We start from the raw sequence: 24,754 nt of genomic DNA on the forward strand, positions 1-24,754 counted from the left end.
TTCACATTATACACACAACATAACAATACTCGTATTTTGAAGCACATCAAGCGGTGCAGCTTCATAGCTTGCCAACGTCGTTCTAAGACATGTTGATAGATTTTTGAGCGCCGTGTTTAATGTTCTATATTTTTTAATGGAACATATAAAACATTTACTTGAGTCATATTGCCATCACAGTGCAGTCTACACGCATCTCTTATGTTAGCCTGCCATCTACTGGTCACACAGTTTGGAGGTGGGGGAGCTCAACTGAACGTATTCCTTACATTAGTCGCACCGGGTTATGAGGCGCAGAGAAGAGTTTTGAGAAGAAAATATAATTTAAGTGCGCCTTATAGTCCGGAAAATACGGTAATTAGTGTGGTAAAATGATGACTAATGAAATAGAAAATGAAACATAAGACGTGCGAGTACCTTCACGGAGGATTGGGATGTCTTTCTCTCGCAACAACAGCTTGTCACCGAGCGCGGACAATTCCTCCTGTGAGCGCTGCAGAGATATGGTCAACTCCCCAACCTGAAATAAAAACAATAATTAACGCCAATCAAAACAACCTTTTTACATCAATGACGTAGAAGTGTGCTGCTGCAGACCTGTGCTTGCAGTTCCTCTCTCTGTCGCCTGCTTTCCTCTAAAGCTTTAGCCATTTCAGCGCTAACCGTCTGCTGGCCATCCAACGCCGCCTAAATGAAATAACCGAGTTAGAGTTTTCCCAGGAAGATGACTAGTTGCAGCAGTTCTGACCTTGCACTCATCCAGCTCTTCCTTCTGTTGCGTCAGAGCCACATTTGCTTCCTCTCTTTGCCTTTCCAAGCCAGCCTAAAGAGCAGTGATGGGATAGTGGTATTAACTGCATTGATACATGATCCCATACACAAACATTTCATTAGAACTGGTACTGTTGTTCACCGCACGTCACTGCTTACAACCAGTGATAAATAAATAACCACACAAAATACTTTATTTGCAGAATAAATATTTTGTACTGTATAGCAATATTGTTCCTGCAACTCAAGAGTCATAATATTTTTATGAGTGTTAAAATATATTTGTCTTCTTCCATTTTAATTTGGAAACGTTTTATGTTTCTTTTCTTTTTTTTTAATGATAGAGAAAAAAAAAACCTCACGTCCGGTTTATGAGACGTCACGCAAATTCACTTCCTGTTGTCATATTGCTTCGAGTATGGATCGATTGTTTTGGTCTAAGAGAGCACAGCTTGTAGGTTTCATGTACAAAATTAAATGTCGTAGTTGCTCAGGCACACGTGTTTATAAAGTTCAGATTGATTTTAGATATTGTTTTTTAATTGGAGAAAGATGTTCATGTTTCTTGTTTTCATGTTGGCATTCAAAATAGCTACCACTAGCTTGCTTCTCCAGTAAATGAGCAGTGTCACCTAGTGAGGAGATTTATGGCCAGATCCTTGTCGTTCTCAATAGATGTATTTCAGAAGGCGGGGCCTTGTAAAAAAAAAAAAAAAATCATTGTATGTGATTGGATAAACCACTTGTCCGTTATCTTGAATGACGTGCTACTTAAACAACTCACATCGAAAATAACCTGTGACGCTGATGAGAGCGACGCGGAGGGAAATCCAAACCCGGTCCGAAGAACAGCTAAAAAATCCTTGCCACCAATAAATGCCTGCAAAACCGTTCTCTGTTCATCTTTCAAAGAATTAATCATTTCGATCGATGTCGCAAAACATTTGCAATAGCAGAATCAACTTCAGCACACGACTCCTCGCTCCGTGCCAACATTGTTGTTTGAATCAAACAGTCGCTTCCGCACCACGTCACATCTACAGTTGTGAGCAAAATTCTTCAACCCCCACACAATTTTGGTGTTTTAGCAAGTTGGACATTTATTCCGTATTTTGTTTATAGTCATATCAAATAAAGATGCATTAAATAGACAAATGCAACTTGAATTACAACATTATATTTTGTAACATACCAAACAGTGTAATTTCTCTTAATATCTCATTGACAAAATTATTCAACGCCTTGAATATCATAACTCTTAAGAACAGAATTTGAATAAAGTATTTTCAATCGGGTGTTGAAAACACCTGTAGATGTGATTAGAACCATAACGAGCAACAATTAAACTGATTGAAAAAGACTGTGACGCTCAGCTTCTTGTAGATGGTCAATGGTGTATTTGCAACACGGTGAAGTCCAAGGAGTGGTCAAAGAAGTCAAGAGAGGAGGTAATTTCTCTTCATAAGAAAGGATATGGATATAAGAAAATAGCAAAGACATTACACATTCCAAGAGACACAGTTGGGAGCATAATTTGCAAGTTTAAAGCTAAAGGCACAGTGGAAACACTACCTGGGCGTGGTAGAAAGAGGATGCTGTGTGCAACTGCTGTCCGGTATTTGAAGCGTACAGTGGTGAAAAACCCCCGGGTAACAGCTGAGGAACTACAACAGGACTTTGCAGAGGGGGGAACGCAGGTTCCGTCCCAGACAATAAGGCGCACACCACGAGATGAAGGCCTCCATGCCAGAACAACCAGGCGCACCCCACTTCTGACTATCAGGCACAAGAAAAATAGACTCCAGTATGCCAAAAATCATCTGGACAAACCCCAAAGGTTTTGGGAAACTGTTCTATGGAGTGATGAGACAAAAGTGGAACTCTTTGGGCCTATGGATCAACGTTATGTCTGGAGGAGAAAAAATGAAACTTACAAAGAGAAGAACACCTTTCCTACTGTTAAGCATGGTGGGGGGTCAATAATGCTCTGGGGCTGTTTCTCTGCCTCAGGTTCCGGGAATCTCCAGCGCGTTCAAAGCATTATGAATTCTATTTCCTACCAGGATATATTAGCTGCAAATGTCATGAAGTCAGTGACGAAGCTGAGGCTTGGGAGACGTTGGACCTTCCAACAGGACAAGGATCCCAAGCATACCTCCAAATCAACATCAGAGTGGTTGCAGAAGAAGGGCTGGAAGACTCTGGAGTGGCCTTCACAGTCGCCAGACCTAAATCCTATAGAAAAGCTGTGGTGGGACTTGAAGAAGGCAGTTGCAGCACGCAAGCCCAAGAATATGAATGAACTGGAGGCCTTTGCCCAAGAGGAATGGGCTAAAATACCTGTAGATGGTTGCAAGAAGCACGTTTGAAGGATGTCATTACTGCCAAAGGGTGTTCTACTAAGTACTAAAGATGCATGTAACTAGGGGGTTGAATCATTTTGTCAATGAGATATTAAGAAAAATGTCCTTTATTGGTATTTTGTAAAATACAGTGTTACAATTTAAGTTGCATTTGTCTATTTGACATATCTTTATTTGATATGACTATAAACAAAATACGGAATAAATGTCCAACTTGCTAAAACACCAAAATTGTGTGTGGGTTGAATAATTTTGATCCCAACGGTATACACCAGGTGAGGCATGGATGCTTTTGGAGGGTTTTTTTTCTTCTTTTTTTTTTACTTAAATTCATATGAGCAGGTCTAACCATTGTTGATTTAGGTTGCACATTAGAATAACAGGAAACAAAGGGAGTAATTTGCTTTCATAAAAACGTTATCATAATGATATTAGGTATGACAAATTGGTCCAAAAAGTATTTGACAAAGTTGTTATTGAATACTTTTTGGTCTCATTTGCTTTTAACAAAATAAATCAAGTATTGTGAGTGTATCTTACCTTTCTGTATTTGTATCTGAAGCAGCAATAACACCCACAAACACTGGCTTACTCTAATAAAAATGCCATGTTTTTTATAAATACAGTTTAAAAAAAAAAAGAAAAAAGGCTGGCATCTGCTGGAGAGATATCCGTCTGCTAGCTTTAGCGCCCCCATTTCTCCCAGTGTGGCGAGTCAGATTACTGCTGAGGCATTGAACAATATATCGCCCCCTACTTTGAGGCAGAGGTACTTGCTGCCTCATGGCCTGCCTTTTCCCCGTGGCATCAAGCACGCACCCCCTCTTACGCACACACTTAATACACTTTGTGTGTAGCCCTGGAGGCACCACCTGTGTCTGCCTCACTTCTGGTCTGCTGCGTTATTTTGTTTAGGAAACACAGAATTTCTGCGATTTTTACCATGAAAATTATCCAAATATACAGGAACCACACCAAAATCACATAGAAAGCATAGACCAACAGAGAAATATTAAAACTTATTGTATAACTCTGTTTTTTGAACATTTCATAGTTAAGCCTTTTACCCCTCCTGGTGGCAAGGTGAGGCACTGCCTCACTTGCCTACGGCACTGCCTCACTTGCCTACCCTGACAGCATGTCACTGGTTATAAGTGTGTATGAGTACTTTTTGAACACAATCAACAATACCGTGATGATAGTAATAATGACCGGGATCATTTTGGTGATTAGAATCATGATATGACAATTTAATGTCATTACATCCCCAAATTTGGGATATTGTTTGTTTATTGCAGCTTGTTTTTGTATGAAAAAGAACAACTTGATTCCTTACATAGAAGCGATAAGGACCATAAAATAAAGAATTTTAAAAAATAGCATACCATGCTAGATATCATAAATTACACGAATTAACACGATTAATTAATCAACAAAGAAAAAAAAGCCTACCATGGTTTCTTGCATTGTATGTTTCTTTGTCTGCAGAGCAGCGATGTTCTTCTCCAGCTGGTCGAGCTTCTCTTTACTCTGCTGCTGCACCAAACACAACTGCTGATCCAAAGAGGCTCTGTCTGCACTCCACTCTTCTTGCTGCCAAAAGAAACACCGAACTGAACACAACATGCGTACGTAAAACGGCAGTAGAACAAGAAGTGGATGGATTTTTATTCCAATGTTTACTTTTTAGGCATGACATCTTAAATCTTCACAGGTTCAGCAGCAGCGGTTGTAATTCTGATTCCATTACGATTGAAAGATCTGATTATAAATCGATTATTAGTGCATCTTTAATTATTAAATTGGCAGTTATAACTTAGATGTATTTAATACATTTTACTGTATTTTCCGGCGCACTTAAAATCCTTTTTTCCCCTCAAAACTCAACAGTGCGCCTTATAACCCGGTGCGCCCGATGTAAGGAATAATTTTGGTTGAGCTTACCCACCTCAAGGCTATTTTATTTGGTACAAGGTGTAATAAGTGTGACCAGTAGATGGCAGTCAAACATAAGACATAAGTGTAGCCTGCACTATGATGGTCTCAAGCAAAGAACACCAACATTTTAAATGTTCCATTGAAAACACAGAACATTACACATGGCGCTCATAAATCTATCAAAATGATTTAGTACAACTTTGGTAAGCTATGAAGCTGCACTGCTTGATGTGCTTCAACATACGAGTATTATCATGGTGTGTGTATAAGGTAAGACATTATCTGGCGTTTTGTTTCGCAATATTATAAAAAAGCAACTTTTCTTACCTTTTGGTACCTGCTGATCTGTATGTGGAATCTGCATAAGTCCTGAAAAATTGCGCGAGTTCGCCTTTTTAGTCTCTGACGACACCGTAGTCGATAAGTTTTTTTTTTTTCTCTATCTTCTTTTTGTGTGACATTCGTCCTCCGCTGTTGCCATTTTTAAAATAATGTAGTGTAAATTTGCCATGAAAGCGCTAAAACATACCGGTGTAGTGAATTTACAGTATTCGCCCAAGTAACTTTTGTTCTTAGAGAGTTCCGGTCAGATGTTTTTTTACTGGACACATTTCCGTTGTGGTTGTTTCCGGATGAGTAGATGCTGCTCCGTTATTGATTGAAGTAAAGTCTGAATGTTATTTAAACAGTTAGCTCCATCTTTTGATACTTCTTCCACTCCCGTCCTTGCACGCTACACCGCTACAACAAAGATGACGGGGAGAAGACGCTGCCGAAGGTGAAGCACGTGAATAAGACCACCCACAAAAAAGCGCATCCGGAAGAGACTGTCAGAAAGCGGCTTGAAGATGATCTATAAAACATCATCTGTGCAACATTTGGACCAAAGAACCACCATTACATGTTATGTAGAGTGTTTTACATTTAGAAAAATATAATATTAATATGACTCCTTGAATGCGCTTTATAATCCGGTGCGTCTAATATATGAAAAAAGATAACAAATACACCATTCATCGGCAGTGAGCCCTATGGTCCGGAAATTACGGTATGTGTGTAAAGTTCCTCCTTTAGCAGTTGATGTATGCAGTAACATTGCACACGCAGCATATAGAAAAAAATATGAAGATAAATAGAAGTCTTGAGTGGAGTTCCACAGTGAGGCAATCATGTGTTATTTTGTATTTGTTCCATTTTCGAATAACTGCACAATTGTTTTCTAAATCATCTCAAAATAATTCATCACCTTAATTTAATGCTTTCAAGGTTTGTTTTGAACTATAATACAGTAATAGTAATCATAAACATAATCACTTAACCCAAAAAGCATGTAAATAATGTTAATATGACATAAAACGCATGACATTGTTCTCCTATGACCACAAGAACTAACCAGTTTATCCGCCAGTTGTTTTTCTTCTGCAATCTGCTGCTCTGCACTCTTTAGTCTACCACTACTTTCTTGGATCTGCTGCTCCAGGTTTGCTATCTGAAAAACAACAAGAACAGAAATGACACGATGAAACATGAAGTACTTACATCAGGCACAAAATGAATTACCTGTAACATCCCAACGTAAAAGAAATGCATTTGAAATAAATGCGCTAGCTTGATGCTAATTTACATTGGATATGCAGTAAACATGCTCGCGAATAGCATTATCGATTTTAAATGGCGATTCCAACACCTCCAAATTTGGTCATGAAAATTAAAACTCCGATGCACTTGACAGTCAAACAGCTGGTCGTATTAAGTACAATACTTACAGTATAAACACTTTGTAGGAATCAACATAAGACAAGACTGGCACATTCAACTTAAAAAGGGCCTTGTTATGCAAAAACTTTTTTTTTGACTTAGTACCTGACGTGTGTATTTAGGATCGCTATAAATGATATAATATACTTTTATAAACTTCGGCCGAACGTTTGGAATTTGCGCAACCGGAGTATCCATGTATGGTAGAGATTTACCCAAAATGCTTTTCGCGCGTCTGCCATTGGAGTCCACACTGTAGTCAATAAGCTCCTTCTTTTCCTCTACCCTTTTGTTGTGGGGCAGACTGGTTTGTACATGCACATGCATCCTCCGCTGTTGCCATTTCTAATACAAAGTAGCTTACAGTTCTACCTAGAGATGTCCGATAATTGCTTTAAAATGTAATATCGGAAATGATCGGTATCGGTTTCAAAAAGTAAAATTTATGACTTTTTAAAACGCCCCTGTGTACACGGACGTAGGGTGAAGTACAGTGCGCCGGCCCAGTGACATAATATCTACAGCTTTTCACACACACAAGTGAATGCACGGCATACTTGGTCAATAGCAATACAGGTCACACTGAGGGTGGCCGTATAAACAACTTTAACACTGTTAAAAATATGCGCCACATTGTGGACCCACACCAAACAAGAATGACAAACATCTTCACCGTAACACAACATAAACACAACAGAACAAATACCCAGAGTCCCTTGCAGCACTAACTCTTCCAGGACGCTACCATACACCCCCGCCCAGCCTCCCCCCTCAACCCCGGCCAACTCAACCACCTCATGGTCTCCCAGGGAGAGCATGTCCCAAATTCCAAGCTGCTGATTTGAGGCATGTTAAAAAAAATAATGCATGTTGTGACCTCAATAATAAATATGGCAGTGCCATGTTGGCATTTTTTTCCCATAACTTGAGTTGATTTATTTTGGAATACCTTGTTACATTGTTAAATGCATTCAGCGGGGCATCACAACAAAATTAGGCACAATAATGTGTTAATTCCACGACTGTTTATATCAGTATTGGTTGATATGCGAATCGGTAATTAAAAGTTGGACAATATCGGAATATCGGATATCGGCAAAAAAGCCATTATCCCTAGTTCTACCTTATATTGGTCAGCAGAGTATATAGAAACACTAAACATTCACAACAAAGATGGCGTGGAAAAAGCCGCAGTCGAAGTGGAGGCACATACATAAGCAGAAAGCGGCTTTGAGCATATTATGTAGACCACAAGGTAGTTTTTTAAATGTAGAAAACATATGACCCTTTTAATGGCAAAGACTACTCCCTGACAATGGCAACGCAGCAATGACCAACTGAACTGAATACATACTTGCTTTTTTTTTCGCAGAGGTGTAAGAAAAATACATATAAGAAATAAATAGTATAGAGTCCATCCTAGATTCTGCTAAGCATTTCTATCCCGCAAGCAGAACTCTATGATCACAACAACATATCACTTGATGAATACTTTTCTAATATTCCAAACTAAGGTTGTACGGTATACCGGTACTAATAAAGTGCTGCGATACTAATGGATTGAAATCGGTACTCTACTGCCTTTGAAAAGTACTGGTATCGTTCTTTCATCTGAATGCTGCTGTGTGGCAGTGACTACAGAGGCCAGGCGCATGATGTTGAGTGTGTCAAAACGCACACAAGCAATAACATCTTGGAGAGGAGGAAAGGCAAACAGAGACAATCTACTGGTTAATAAAGAGTGTACGTGACGTACAGTATGGATTATATTTGGGCTTCAAAACTAACAATAAAGGCGGCGCTTTAAACAAGGAAGCGCGGTGCTTCAAGTGTTGCTTTAAAACACGCCTCGCCAAATGTGGCGATTAGTATTACCACCTTAGCGTCAAACTTAGGTAAACATTTTAATAATAATGAACATTAAGATCTGTTCAATGAGTTATATAAAGAGTGAAAGGTAATAATGTAGTTGTTACACCTGTGTAACATGTAGCTGCGTAACGTGTAGATGCGCAACGTGTAGATGCATAAAATGTAGATCCGCAACGTGTAGATCCGCAACGTGTAGCTGCGTAACGTGTAGATAAGCAACGTGTAGATAAGCAACGTGTAGATAAGCAACGTGTAGATAAGCAACGTGTAGATGCATAAAATGTAGATCCGCAACGTGTAGCTGCGTAACGTGTAGATAAGCAACGTGTAGATAAGCAACGTGTAGATAAGCAACGTGTAGATAAGCAACGTGTAAATGCATAAAATGTAGATCCGCAACGTGTAGATGCATAAAATGTAGATTCGCAACGTGTAGATCCGCAACGTGTAGCTGCGTAACGTGTAGCTAAGCAAGGTGTAGATAAGCAAGGTGTAGATAAGCAAGGTGTAGATAAGCAACGAGTGGATAAGCAACGAGTGGATAACCAAAGTGTAGATGCGTAACGTGTAGAGGCGCAACGTGTAGATGCATAAAATGTGGATCCGCAACATGTAGATCAGCAACGTGTAGATCAGCAACGTGTAGATGCGTAACGTGTAAATACAAAACGTGTAGATACGAAACGTGTAGATACGACACATGTAGCTGCGTGACATGTAGCTGCGTAACATGTACATGCGTAACGTGTAGCTGCATAACATGTAGCTGCGTAACGTGTACATAAGCAACGTGTAGATGCGTAACATGTAGATGCGTAACGTGTAGATACGACACGTGTAGATACGACATGTGTAGCTGCGTAACATGTAGCTGCGTAACGTGTACATAAGCAACGTGTAGATGCGCAACGTGTAGATGCGTAACGTGTAAATACGAAACGTGTAGATACGACACGTGTAGCTGCGTGACATGTAGCTGCGTAACATGTACATGCGTAACGTGTAGCTGCATAACATGTAGCTGCGTAACGTGTACATAAGCAACGTGTAGATGCGTAACGTGTAGATACGACATGTGTAGCTGCGTAACATGTAGCTGCGTAACATGTACATGCGTAACGTGTAGCTGCATAACATGTAGCTGCGTAACGTGTACATAAGCAACGTGTAGATGCGTAACGTGTAAATGCGTAATGTGTAGATACGAAACGTGTAGCTGCGTAACATGTACATGCGTAAAGTGTAGCTGCGTAACGTGTACATAAGCAACTTGTAGATGCGTAATGTGTAGATGCGTAACGTGTAGATGCGTAACGTGTAGATACGAAACGTGTAGATACGACAGGTGTAGCTGCGTAACATGTAGCTGTGATACATATCACAGTGTTTCTTAAACCTTTGTTGTATCACAAGCCAAACAATATCTGTTTCTCAGCTGTGGGTTGCATCAGTTGTATTGCACTTTTCCACCACATGTGGCAGTAATGACAGTATCAAACAAACGGAAAAAGTCCGGAGCGGAAATCATAGAAAAGCTGCTTTTTTGTTTTGACTTAACAAGGAAAACATCCGCGATATGATCCAAACAATGGACTTTGGTTATTGGTCCACCTTTAATGCCAACTACACAAAAGTGATTTAGGGTCTCCCCCCTGCTAGCAAAACAATAAGGTGACAAGATCAAATGTGTTTTGGGTATTTTCAAACATACTTGTGTGTCTGTTCTCTCTCGGTAAGACCTGGAGGATTCATCTTTATGTCGAAGAAGTGTCTGCAGCTCTGCAATGCTGCTCGTCAGTCTGGATCCCTGTGGTCAGAAGTGCAATTACTTTCACTTTCTATCGATCACTGTAAATTCCAGACTATAAGTCACTCCTTTTTTTCCTACCCTTTTTACCCTGCAGCTCTCCCGTCCAAAGGCAAAACCTAGTAACTCACTTCTAGCTGATTTTGAGAAAACAAAGGAAAACCAATCTATCTTGATGCCGTCTTATAAAGATTTACAAAGTCATCAAACGTATAGATGTTTTCTTGAGCTTTAATTTTCTTGCCGATTGAGCCATGGATTGAATCTGCTCTCATGAACGTGTGCCCTTTCTCCAGATATATTATCACAATCTCGGGTGGGCCCCATTCTGCGTTTGCACATTGGGCAAGAGCCGTGTACAGCGTCCAGTTTTTATTTTGACCTCCACAGTTATCTGCCCAAAAGAGTATGCAAGGGGAAGAATGAAGAACAATATATTTAATGAAGGTGCTTGCAACGTCCTGGGCCGATCTCCCAAATATCCCCTCGTGCCATAATATCACATAATCAGGTTGACCGTCGGCCCCCATTCGTGCAAATGTCTCATTAAAGACAATAAGGTGACTGACAAAGAAGCTCAGATTGGTCCCTTGAGATACTAGGTTTTTCTGTTGTATCCACGCGGTTATGTGGTTGTTGCTAGGTCCTGCCATGCGCCTAACAGCTTACTTACGGAACAAATTACAATATCGCATACACTAATGTAAAGCATATCACCTAGGAACTCCAAAATTATTATCAGCTCAGTTTTGTCCAAAATTGAGTTACTGGGTTTTGCCTTTGGACGGGAGAGCTTACAAAAACGGTGTGGCGAACTTTTGGATTTTTCTACGCTGACGGCCATAAAGCCAATAGCTTTCATTTAAACACATGCAAAGACTCTTGAATGGGGTGTAATTATTTCTGCTACGGTGCCATCTTCTGGAGAACTTTGCTCACTGCAGGTGCTACTGGGTGAAAATGAATTATCCATCCATCCATTTTCTACCGCTCATTCCCTTTGGGGTCGCTGGTGCCTATCTCAGCTACAATCGCACGGAAGGCGGGGTACACCCTGGACAAGTCGCTACCTCATTGCAGGGCCAACACAGATAGACAGACAACGTTCACATTCACACACTAATGCTGTTTAAAAGTTTTGAACCGGAAGTAGAAGTGCCGTTCCATCTTCTATTTGCCTGGAGTGTTTCTACTCGTATGGATTCTTCATTCATCGCTCTAAATTTTACAATATAACTAAAAAAATTCTTACTTACTAAACTGTCCCACGTGCGATGTCTTAGGAGTGTTTTAATGCATATTTGTATGTGCTATCATAATGTAATCAAGCGAGCGCCGTTAGCATGAGCTAATATGCTAACACGTTGACAAGTGTCTGTGTTAGTATTATTAACTTACAATGGCATTCTTTTTGTATTGTTTCAGTTTCAAAAATCCCTCTGTAAATCCACCAAAACGTCACTGTGGAGTTATTGAGTCTGTTTAGCTGATTGCCGAGCTAGCTTTCGCAGCTAGTGGGGTTTTTTGGGTTGTTTGGAAGCAATTAAGGTATGTAAATAAACATTTAAAGAATATTTCTGTGTAAAGTTGTTAGATCTGTCTTCGGCTCATCGAAGACCACAGGGCAGGCGTTCCTTCCAGAGCGGATGTTGGGGTAACACACTTGACTTTACCCGGCAACGGGTCTGTTAAGCTCCACTTTCAGATCAGAATGACCAGGCCGCCGATTTGTGACAAGCTGGTTGCTTTATTATTAGTTTTGCAGGACACAAAACGACAAGTTCATCACTCTACTGCGCAGTGCAAGCGCTACCGCTTGTGTCTTTGTTAGTACAAAAAGAATGACATTGTAGTTATTAATACTGTTTCAGTTTCACAAATTCATCAATAAATTCACCAAAACGTCACGGTGGAGTTATTGAGTCTGTCTAGCTGATTGGAGAGCTAGCTTCCACAGCTAGTGGGTTTTTTGGGTGGTTCGGAAGCAATCAAGGTATGTGAATAAACATTTACAGAATATTTCTGTGTAAATAACTCATTTCACAACGTATATAGCTGCGGTTAAAATATGGAAATACATTTTTTTTCAAAAATTTTGTGGGTGCGGCTTATATACCGGGTGCGCCTTATAGTCCGAAAAATATGGTAATTCGTCAGGCAACTCTATTTACATTCCTGACATTTTATTATTACAGAGTCTTTGTTAACACTTGAGAGTGAAATACAATACTTAAAGCTAAAAATATCAAATATGAAGGCAGAAGGAGTCATAGAGTTAGGTGAGTAGCGTACCTGTGCGTTGAAGGAGCTGACTGTGTCTGCATGCTCCGTGCGAAGTTCAAGCAGTTCTCTTCTGGCCTCTTCCAGTCTTTCCTCCAAACCGGACTTCTGCAACCACGAAAACAAATAATACTTTTCACCCGGTAATGCTGTATGACTACAGAACATCAATGTCAATTGTATTAATGAAGGTTCTTTCATTCAAACTAGAGGGTGTCCAAATGCGGCCTGGGGTGCATTTGCTCAAAATATAATGAGGGAAAACTGAAAATGTAATACTAATAACGTTTAAAAGTCAAAGTATTTTTTATTTTGTAATAAACAAAATTTTTGGTATATGCTAATAAATATTAATTGGTGATGTGAGTGTGAATGTTATCTATCTGTGTTGATCCTATGATGAGGTGGCGACTTGTCCAGGGTGTACTCCGCCTTCTGCCCGAAATGCAGCTGAGATAGGCTCCAGCACCCCCCGCGACACCGAAAGGGACAAGTGGTAGAAAATAGATGAATGGATAAACAAAATGCCACAACCGGAATTATACATTATAACTTGGTGTCAACTTTGTGTTGTAATTGAGAATTATTAACTAGATGAGCCAATTCCTGAAGGAATTGCGTGTGAATGCTCCAATGCTCAAGTTGAACTGAAATCCTGGAATTTTTTAATAATTGTTGAAGTAGAGCACCCAATTTTTCGGACTATAAGTCGCTCCGGAGTATAAGTCGCACTTGCCGAAAATGCATAATAAAGAAGGAAAAAAAACATACATAAGTCGCACTGGACTATGAGTCGCATTTTTTGGGGAAATTTATTTGATAAAACCCAACACCAAGAATAGACATTTGAAAGGCAATTTAAAATAAATAAAGAATAGTGAACAACAGGCTGAATAAGTGTACGTTATATGAGGCATAAATAACCAACTGAGAAGGTGCCTGGTATGTTAACCTAACATATTATGGTAAGAGTCATTCAAATAACTATAACATATAGAACATGCTATATGTTTACCAAATAATCTGTCACCCCTAATCGCTAAATCCCATGAAATCTTATACGTCTAGTCTCTTACGTGAATGAGCTAAATAATATTTGATATTTTACGGTAATGTGTTGATAATTTCACACATAAGTCGCTCCTGAGTATAAGTCGCACGCCTGACCAAACGATGAAAAAAACTGCGAATTGTAGTCCGAAAAATACGGTACACAATTCCCAAACAGGGTGAATATTTTGATGTATGAACAGTCTGTTCATAGCCTGTTTATTTTAATTATTATTTTTCTTTTCTTTATTACTTATTGTGCAATTTATTTTTATCCCATATTTGTTCCCACTACCGCACCTTAAGTTGGAGTCCTTAATCTCGTCATATGCAAAAATAATGACAATAAAGTCCATTCTTTTTTATGTTATTCTATTCTAGTTGGAATCAGATAAAAAATGTGGGAGTCGTGGAACTTTGAAGAATGTCCCATTGATTTCAATTGGAATTTCCAAACAATTTGGGGATTTCGGGAAAAGCGGGAATTTTTTGGAAAATGGTAAAAACTTGAATGGTTGCTGTTGGAACTTTTCAAATCGGTCAAGAATGTTGAAGTAGTAACGTGTTGAATAGAGAAATGGTATTATGGAATTCCTGGAATTTCGGGAAAACTGGGAATTTTTCCAGTTCAAAAAACAACTTCATTTTTTGTCCTAATTGAGAGGAATGTTTTGACAGTGAAGCAGGTTGAAAAATGTGGAAGGAGTAGTCGCCAGAAAAAGGGTGGAAATAGGGCTTTGGAAAACCAGGAATTCTGGAAAATCCTGGACTTTTATTTGAACTTGGAAAAAATTTAGTTTAAATTTCCAGTATGGTGGAATGTGTTGAAAGTGGAACGGTTTGAATCAGTTGAAAAATGTGGAAATGGTGGAAGTTTGAAAAACGGCCAATTCACTTTGAATGGGAAAAATGTCCCGGAAAACCTGGAATTCTGGGAAATCTGGTATTTTTTGAAATTAGTCAAGGGAATGCCTGCGATTCCAGAATAGGCTGAAGAGTTTGAAGTTGGAACTGTTTGAACCGGGTGAATAATGTGAAAGGTAGAGCGCGCCAAAATCTGGTAAAGAAGAAGTTTAAAAACAATATGTGTGAATGCTTTGGAGCATTCACACAATTAGTAGCATTAAAATCTCATCTTTTCTTAGAATTATAATCAACTTTTATGGCCAGGTATGTTAACACACATAGAAATTGACTTGGTCGACTGTCGGCTCTTTGTTCCATGTAAACAATTAATATTGACTAAAAAAATAGCCCCCAGGGCACACTATGAACACCTCTGCTCTTTATTGGTCATAAATATGGTTTGACTTGATCGATTTCTAGGCATGTTGAAGTCTAGTACTTCCTGAGGCTTCGGTTTTTTCACCTCCTGAAGAAGCTCTAGTAGGTGCTCGTCCTGGCTCAGGTTTCCTTGCAGCCTTCTCTCCAGGGAGCTGACTTTCTTCTGGAGGTCCCCTAACAGGCGCTCTCTGTCCTCCTCAGTGACAGCGGCCTAAGGAATCCAAGAGATTTTGGACAAACTACGTGAAAAACTGTATTTTCACTCCTAAATCCGAGTATATTTAATTGAAATTCAGATGCAACAAAGGCTATAAGAAGCGATTATTACTCAAACCAGTCTGACCTTTTTTTGTTGCAGTTTTAGGGCGTCGTGTTCCGTCTGTAGATCTTGGAGGGACCTTTCTAAGGAGGACACCATACTCTGTGACTGAGACAAGCATGTTGTTGTGTTGTAGTGTGCGGCTCATGATAAACACAAGTACAACTTCACTAAATGTTCAGAACTTACCTTTTGCAAGTCTTCGGAGGCCTGCTGGACCACCGAGCGTAACTTATGGTTTCGCTCCTCCAGCTCGCCGTTCTTCTTGTCTGCCTTTTCTCTGAGCAGCAGCAGTTCCTCTCTGCACAATTGTTGTAAAAGGAAAATTATTTAAACTATCTTTTTATTGTCTTTGACTACATTCTGTTGTTTGAGCTAAACAAAGACAAAAGTGTAGGGCTGGGCGATACGGCTGAAAACAGTATCACGAAAAGTGTTTTATATCGGTCAATATCCATAATTATTCATATGTTTTTATCACCTATGGACAAGGACAAAACATATATATTAAATGTAAACATGTTCATTTCAAATGTAACCTTCCTCTGATAAAATCCCCTCAGCTTTCCAGGGGAAAACATCAACACAAGAATAGAAAACAATCAATGTTAACAGTCGTAAAATCACATTGAACACTTTATAAGATCTTAAAATGAAGGTGCAAAAATAAGGAATATGTTTAAAAAAGTGTAAGAAAATAGTGCAGAGTGTGAAAATGTAAACAGAGAAAGCTGAGAAGAACTATTTTCTGTAGGTTGAGTGCCAGGAAGTTAGAGCCGTGCTCTAAAGGGTGAGCGCGGCTCTGGTGGTGTGGTATTAGCAGTCTTGGTGGGGACAAGCACCTTGCATCATTTTTTTTTTTTACAAACAATTCTATATACCGTATTTTTCGGACTAGAAGTCGCAGTTTTTTACACAGTTTGGCGGGGGGTGCAACTTTTCCTCAGGAGTGACTTATGTGTGAAATTATTAACAAATTACTGTAAAATATCAAATAATATTATTTAGCTCATTCACATAAGAGTCTAGACCATGGGTGTCAAACTCTGGCCCGCGAGCCAAATGCAATTTCATTTGGCCCTTAAGGCAATATCAAATTAACAATAGAGCTGGCCCGCCGGTACTATAGAGCGGCAGAGCCGCTGTAACACTGCATTCGTCGCTAATACTCATACTTGCCAACTCTCCCGATTTTCCTACCATTCTCGCGAATTTCTCCAGATTTCCACCCGGACAACAATATTGGGGGCGTGGCTATAAGGCACTGCCTTTAGCTTTGTCTACAATATGTTGTCAAGTCCGCTTTTCCTCCATACAAACAGCGTGCCGGCCAAGTCACATAATATATGCGACTTATACACACACTTAAGTGAATGCCAGCATACTAGCTCAACAGCCATACAGGTCAGACTGAGGGTGGCCGTATAAACAACTTTAACACTGTTACAAATATGCGCCGCACTGTGAACCCACACCAAACAAAAATGAAAAACACATTTCGGGAGAACATCCCCACCGTAACACAACATAGACACAACAGAACAAATACCTACAAGCCCTTGCAGCACTAACTCTTCCGGGACACTACAATATGCATCCCCCGCTACCACCTAACCCCGCCCCCAACCCCACCCATCCCATTGTTATTTTATTTTAAGATTTATTAGCCTATGGAAAAATGTAATGTTGATATTTACCTCAGAAGGCTGCAAATAGAAAAGAGGCATTAAATGTTTTATTTAAATTGTATTAATTTCACCATTAATGTTTTTTCGTGTTTTTTTTTTTAAGTTGATTTTGCACTATTAAGTTATATAATTATTGCTTGTTCCATATTCAGTGGTAAAGCAAATCAGTGGAATCAGTCATTATTGTTATTTTATTTTCAAATGTATTATTAGCCTGTGGAAAAAGTTTATTTTGATATTTACCTCAGAAGGCTGCAAATAGAAAAGAGTCATTCAATTTTTATTTAAATTGTATTTGATATACCTTTGATATTTTTTAAATTATTTTTATTATTATTATTTGAAACTGGATTTTGCATGTCACTATAAAGTTATATAAGCCTTGCTTGTTCAATATCAAATGCAAAACTTGTTTGGGTCCCTATTAAAAGGTTAATTTGTTCAACCCTTGGCCCACGGCTTTGTTCAGTTTAAAATTTCGGCCCACTCTGTATTTGAGTTTGACACTCCTGGTCTCGACGTATAAGATTTCATGGGATTCATTGATTAGGAGTGACAGATTGTTTGGTAAACATATAGCATGTTCAATATGTTATAGTTATTTGGATGACTCTTAACATAATATGTTACGGAAACATACCTGGCACCTTCTCAGTTGGTTATTTATGCGTCATATAACAAACACTTATTCAGCCTGTTGTTCACTATTCTTTATTTATTTTAAAATGCCTTTCAAATGTCTATTCTTGGTGTTGGGTTTTAGCAAATACATTTCCCCCAAAAATGCGACTTATACTCCAGTGCAACTTATATATGTTTTTTTTCCTTTTTTATTATGCATTTTCGGCAGGTGCGACTTATACTCCGGAGCGACTTATACTCCGAAAAAATACGGTAACATTATTGTTTCTTTTGTTAATATCAGAGTCCGTTCTGCAAAAGGGTCATCTCTAGAAGCGTACAGCTTATGGACAGGAACCCACAGTTAAAATATGCACTTTTGGAAGAATGGTGGAAAATTCCTAAAAACACACTCCCCAACCTTGTGGACAGCCTTCCCAGAAGAGTTGAAGCTGCAAAAGGTGGACCCACATCATATTGAACCCTATGGGTTAGGAATGGGATGGCACTTCAAGTTCATATGTGAGTCAAGGCAGGTGGCCATGTACTTGTGGCAATATGGTAATATTATTTGATCCAGTGCTAATTACATTTATTTTCACCCCCTTACAACGATATCATCATAATTTTTATGGCAGGTTTGACAAGCAGAATGTATAAAAAAAATAAATAAATACATTTTTAAAAAAAGTAAATGTATTTTTGATTGAGAGAAGAATGTATATGATTTCCTTGCAAAATGTGGCGTAGTATTACAAAAAGATTAAAGGTCATACAAACATAATATAAATATGTAATAAAAACAAGGCGGCTGAACCTCTTAAGGCCCAAGCTGTTTGTTTACATACTTTTTTTTATTTCTCTTTGCTATTTGGGCTTATTGGACCCTAATTAGAATAAAAACTAAGAATCAACTTTTTATATGATGTACTTAGTCCATAAGTGCACAAACGTGTACTTCATGTTTAGTGACATGCCAATTCTTATTTTTACACTTTTTTTTACCGAATTCCATTGTATGTTGTACTCTTCAGACACCACCAGATGGCAGTATAAGTGTCCACAAGACCCCAATTCAGTAGTGTACACAATTTTGAAAAAAAGAGCTAAAAGGTGCTGTCCACGCATGTGGCCACTAAACCTTTAGAGGTTTTAAAATAAAGAGCGTTACTTTTACCGTTCTATTTCCAGCTCAGTGTTGAGTGTGGAGCTCTCTTCATGCTGCGTTCGTAAGGCTTGAAGTTGTTCCCGACTTTCAGAAAGCCTTTGCTTGGCTGTCTGAAGTTCTGCCACCTTCTGCTGGAGGTCCCGCCGATGATGACTCAGCTGTTCTTCCTTTCTCAGCAACTGGCCGACGTTGACAGGAAAGCCATCGTTAAATTACAAACACGCTACGACCATCAAGACATAGGCGGGATGAGACCCACCTAGTACGATTATATTATTTAGAGTCGCCGCGACTCTAAATAGTATCATTGGTCTATACAATTGTTATAAGTACACCTCTGCATAATGTTGTATTTTCATTAATATTACAGAAAACTAAAAATGTATATATATTCAATAACAACAAATAATAACTTTATTAATATTGTTTTGACATTTAGATTTGAATGTTAATTTGCCTGAAAAAAAATAATTCTTATTTAAACTATAAAAATGTTTTGAACGGCTTCAACCATTTGAAACTGGAAAATACAAATTAACTCAAAAATGTACAATACATTTTAATTGATCAGCAACATTAATTCAGAGAACAATGTACAACACACTTTGTCCTACAAAACTAAATTGAATAAAAATGTTTATCCAAAATGAGGAAGTGGGGATTAATAACTACAATGAGAACAGTGCCCAGCTTTTAGAAGCATTGTACTGATAAAGGTAGGGGTGTCAAAAGTGCGGCCCGGGGGGACATTTGCGGCTGGTAGCTCATTTTTAACGGCTTGATGCACATTCTAAAAATACTTTTTTTTTTTAAAGTGCAATAAAAGAACACACAGGTGAAATGTAAAAGTTACAATGTTGACACTAATGAAACAAAGCTGCAATGCAATATTTACATTGTTGCTCTTTGTTGATGAATATGCATTGTCCCAATTCAAATAAATGAATAAAATAAAACTTTATAAACCAACTGCTCAGTTCCTATCTTCACAATAAAAGCGTTACTTCATCCTGCCTGCACGAAAAAAATTAAGAGTTTTAGAAAGCTGGCGTGCACAAGCTAGCGAGCTACGGAATTTTCCGCCAATGTATCTTTTGTCAAGTGTATAAGAAGGAGGATGGAAGATGGACAAATAGAATGCCAAAAACCAACCACTTGTATGTGGTACTGGACAAAGGAGGAATTTTTTTCTCCTCCACAATGTAAAATCGAAAATGTGGAAGTTGTCAGCACTACTTTTTCTCATGTTGTATTTGAATTTTTACTGCTATATTTTTATTCTTATTGTTGCTTTTTATTTTTATTACTATTGTTATATTTTCTATTTTATTTCCATTTATACCCCCATTATTTACTTTTTAAATTTGATTTCAATTTAAATTCTGTACACTGTTGCTGGAATTTGAATTTTCCTGAGGGAAGTCTCCTGAAGGAATCAAAAAAATACCATGTATCTATCTATCTACTGTAAATATTGTCTGATTCCAATCAATGCAAGTCATCAGAATCAAGTAATACACACACTTATATTCTTATCTTCATGAAAGAAAGGAATCTATATGTGTTAAACATGCTTGTATTATCATTAAAAACATTTAACTAAAACGTCTCTTTCATAAATAAATTAATACAAATTATATATAAAATCCCTTCACTGGCTTCCTGTTCCATTCAGGATTGAATTCAAAATCTCCCTACTAACTCACCAGTGCCTCCATGGAAATGCCCCCCTCTACCTCAAGGAACTGCTCGCCCCCAAATCCTCCAAACGACACCTCCGTGCCATACAGGCTAACATCCTCCAACCTCCACGGACAAAGCTTCGGAAAATGGGAGACCGGGCTTTCTGCTCCGCTGCTCCCAGTCTGTGGAACGCTCTCCCTGACCACCTGAGGGCACCTCAGACTGTGGATGCTTTTAAAAAAGGCTTAAAAACCCATCTTTTAAAAAAGCCTTTCTATAGACATGCATGATGGTTGTAGCTTTTGGGCTGTTTCTAGTTTTATATTTTATTTATTTTTATCATTACTATTTTTTACCCTGTGGCACTTTGAGGTTGTTTGCTCAACGTAAAGTGCTTTTTACAAATAAAATCTATTATTATTATTATTATTATTATTATTATTATTATATGAATGAGGTAGATCCCCTCGACTTGGTCGATTGAAAAGTAGCTTGCCTGCAGAAAAAGGGTGGGCACACCTGATCTATAGATTTAACCCTTGTGTAATGTTCATATTGTTGTTACTCTGCCAGCGTTTGTGGGTCTGATTGACCCCGTTGCATTTTGTGGCTTTTAATGCCTCACAATCAAACACTTTGAGGTAAGACTACTGAACAGATGTTTACCTTATCCCAATAAACATCTGTTTCTGGTTCCCACAGGGATTCTTCTTTTGTGTTTCTGCACCTGTGGTTCCCACACAAGGTTGCAGCATTGTTTGTCAGCACTGCTTGCTCTCATTTTCTCGCACATTTGACCCTCTGATGTTCTGTGTACCTACACTCCGTCCTCCTCCTGTCTAGGCCTGCTGTGTTTCTGTGTGTGTGAGTGTGTGTGTGAGTGTGTGTGTGTGTGTGTGTGTGTGTGTGGTACACAGAACATCAATTTCCACACTTCTGTAATATAAATGTCTAGGGGGTGTGTATCGTGTGTGTGGTCATTAAATATGTATTATGATATATGTTCACAGAAAATTAGCCAAAGTCAGTGAGTCTCAGTTTGAAAAATTAATTAAATTGTATAATTTTTCTTTTAATAAAAAATGAAAACGGGTCCCACAGACCCGAACACCACACAAGGGTTAAATGTTAAAAGTTAAAAATAAATAAAATGTATGACTTATTTTTAACACTTATCCCCGGGTAATTTTAGTGTCTTTTTTTTAAAATTATTATTACTGTCATCTCAAAAGGAATAAAGGAAAATCATTGATATTATGAATTAATGACCTATTTAATGCTCCAATTACTTCACAAGGAATATTTCACTTTGCCATATTGGGGTTGAAGATCATGCATATTTTGCATTTTTGCCATTAAAAAAACGTTTTTCTTTGACAAAAAAGGGCAAAATTAACTTTTTATGACTGAGACCCTTCTAGGTTCCTGAGACCAAACTTGAGGAGAGCCCTAAAGGTTAAAAAAAAATATATTTATTGTACTGGCCTTGATATTTAACAATACCAGTGCTTTAATTTTTCAGTGAGTGGCCCTCGGTGGCAAAAAGTTTTGACAACGAACAACAAATGTTCCGTTATTTGAAGTAAAGTGAAGGGCGCTGGATCTTCTCTCAGCTACAATCGGGCGGAAGGCGGGGTACACAAGTCCCCACCTCATCGCAGGGCCAACGAAGGGAATAAGTGGAAGAAAATGGTTGGATGGATGAAGTGAATTATATTCATATAGGGCTTTTCTCTAGTGACTCATTGTGCTTTACATAGGGAAACCCAATATCTAAGTTACATTTAAACCAGTGTGGGTGGCACTGGGAACAGGTGGGTAAAGCGTCTTGCCCAAGGACACAACAGCAGTGACTAGGTTGGCGAAAGTGGGGATCGAACCTGGAACCCTCAAGTTGCTGGCATGGCCGCTCTACAAACCAAGCTATACCGCCCCTTTTGAGAACGACTTTAGAGTTATGCGACTCGAGTAAAAGTAAAAGATTGTCATCCAAATAATCACTGATGTACGACTAAGTATTTAGTTAAACTTCTCAAATACTGAGTAACTTGTGATTTATTTAGTAGCTATTTTTTACCGTAGTGCGTGTGTGTGATACTACTACAGCACGTACTACAAAAGATGCACATTATATACTCACTTTTGACGTTATAAAGTTAAAGTACCACTGATAGTCACACACACACTAGGTGTGGTGAAATTATCCTCTGCATTTGAACCATCCCCTTGTTCCACCCCCTGGGAGGTGAGGGGAGCCGTGAGCAGCAGCGGTGGTCACGCTCAGGAATCATTTTGGTGATTTAACCCCCAATTCCAACCCTTAATGCTGAGTGCCAAGCAGGGAGATAATGGGTCCAATTTTTATAGTCTTTGGTATGACTGGGCTGGGGTTTGAACTCACGACCTACCGATCTCAGGGCGGACACTCTAACCACTAGGTCACTGAGCTGATAACAGGGCTAATGTTAGCATATGTGAGCTAAAACATAACAACATTGACAACTTACTGCAACATGTTTTCTGTAGTTGGAAGTGGAATTGAAATGTAAACATTTCCACTATTATTTTTAAACATCTTGCAGATGCACTAAATTTCAAGGTGACGCCTTGCCTCGCCCGGAAAAGGGTGGAGTGCCATTTCCGTGTTGGGGAGGAGTGGGGGAATTCAAGTACGAGTTAAGGAAGAGTGGATGGTGCGGCGTCTTCAGTAATGCGGACGCTGTATCGATCCGTTGTGGTGAAGAAGGACCTGAGCCGGAAGGCAAAGCTCTCAATTTACCGGTCGATCTACGTTCCCATCCTCACCTATGGTCATGAGCTTTGGGTTATGACCGAAGGGAGAAGATCACGGGTACAAGCGGCCGAAATGAGTTTCCTCCGCCGGGTGGCGGGGCTCTCCCTTAAAGATAAGGTGAGAAGCTCTGCCATCCGGGAGGAAATCAAAGTAAACCCGTTGCTCCTCCACATGGAGAGAAGCCAGATGAGGTGGTTTCGGGCATCTGGTCAGGATGCCACCCGAACGCATCCCTAGGGAGGTGTTTAGGGCTCCTCCAACTGGCAGGAGGCCACGGGGAAGACCCAGGACACATTGGGTAGACTATGTCTACCGGCTGGCCTGGGAACGCCTCGGGATGAGCCGGATGAAGTGGCTGGGGAGAGGGAAGTCTGGACTTCCCTGCTTAGGCTGCTGCCCCCGCGACCCGACCTCAGATAAGCGGAAGAAGATGGATGGATGGCCTTGTGCAGAATTGGATTTTTTTTTTTTTTTAATTCTACCAAATTTTCAAAAAAATAAGCAAACTATTCTTCAATGGGCAGGAAATACAGAGAGTATATTCCACAAAATTCCTGGGGGTCATCATTGACGAATACCTCAATTTTAAATGTCACATTAGCCAACTGTTAAACAAATTATCCAAATATGGTGGCCTGTTCTTTCACCTTCGTCATTATCTTCCTCTTTATGCTCTACTTACCTTATACAAAACTCTCCTTGAACCAAATCTAAACTACTGTAATATCATCTGGTGTAACACCTTTCCTACCTACCTTCACAAATTAGAATCCATGCAAAAGAAATTTATACGGGCCCTGTCATGGTCCAAGTTTAATGCCCCCACTGGTCATCTATTTCATAAATATCATCTCTTAAGACTGACAGAGTTCAATATTTATCAAAATGCTTGTTTAACCTATCAAGTCATCAATCTTAGTTAGGCTCTGTAGTTTGGTTCCTATCTACCATCCCCAGCATGCCCACAACACTCGTAACTTAGATCTGATATCAGGTAAACATTGTTTACTGGCTTGTACCGCTCACTGTGTTGTATGCAGGGGACCAAAGATTTGGAACCAGCTTAATGAGAGCCTCAAGATGCTGTATCCATTCTCCAACTTCAAAAAAAAAAAGAAAACTTACCTATTAACCACATATCTTTAATGCCTCATGTGGGGTAGACTACTGTTGGGTTTTGCATGGTTTAATGAATGTTTGTATGTATGTGTATGCTTGCTTTAGTACTATTATCTTGTGTTCATAAAATAGCGTTGTTGTTGTTTTGTGTTTGTTTTTGGTTGTTGTGCTTGCTACCATGTTTAATCTTTCCATGTATATATTGTCCTTTGGACCCCCTGTTAAAAGCTTCTTCTAGC

General features: G+C 39.1%; 1 protein-coding gene across 2 annotated transcripts in view; it reads right to left on the reverse strand.

Moving 5' to 3' along the window:
- golga1 (golgin A1) overlaps nt 1-24,754 on the reverse strand; it is a 73,001-nt gene that overhangs the window by 15,792 nt on the left and 32,455 nt on the right. For both annotated transcript variants that reach the window (XM_061897416.1, XM_061897406.1), the window contains 11 exons: nt 18,929-19,098; nt 15,632-15,743; nt 15,467-15,550; nt 15,209-15,334; nt 12,802-12,897; nt 10,414-10,509; nt 6,466-6,561; nt 4,587-4,727; nt 749-823; nt 598-687; nt 418-520 (listed from right to left, as the gene is read on the reverse strand). In XM_061897416.1, coding sequence (XP_061753400.1) covers nt 418-520; nt 598-687; nt 749-823; nt 4,587-4,727; nt 6,466-6,561; nt 10,414-10,509; nt 12,802-12,897; nt 15,209-15,334; nt 15,467-15,550; nt 15,632-15,743; nt 18,929-19,098 — 1,189 coding nt within the window. The remainder of the gene's footprint in view (nt 1-417; nt 521-597; nt 688-748; nt 824-4,586; nt 4,728-6,465; nt 6,562-10,413; nt 10,510-12,801; nt 12,898-15,208; nt 15,335-15,466; nt 15,551-15,631; nt 15,744-18,928; nt 19,099-24,754) is intronic.

This window comes from Nerophis ophidion, linkage group LG01 (genome assembly GCF_033978795.1).
Source record: "Nerophis ophidion isolate RoL-2023_Sa linkage group LG01, RoL_Noph_v1.0, whole genome shotgun sequence".
NCBI classification, from domain to species: domain Eukaryota; kingdom Metazoa; phylum Chordata; class Actinopteri; order Syngnathiformes; family Syngnathidae; genus Nerophis; species Nerophis ophidion.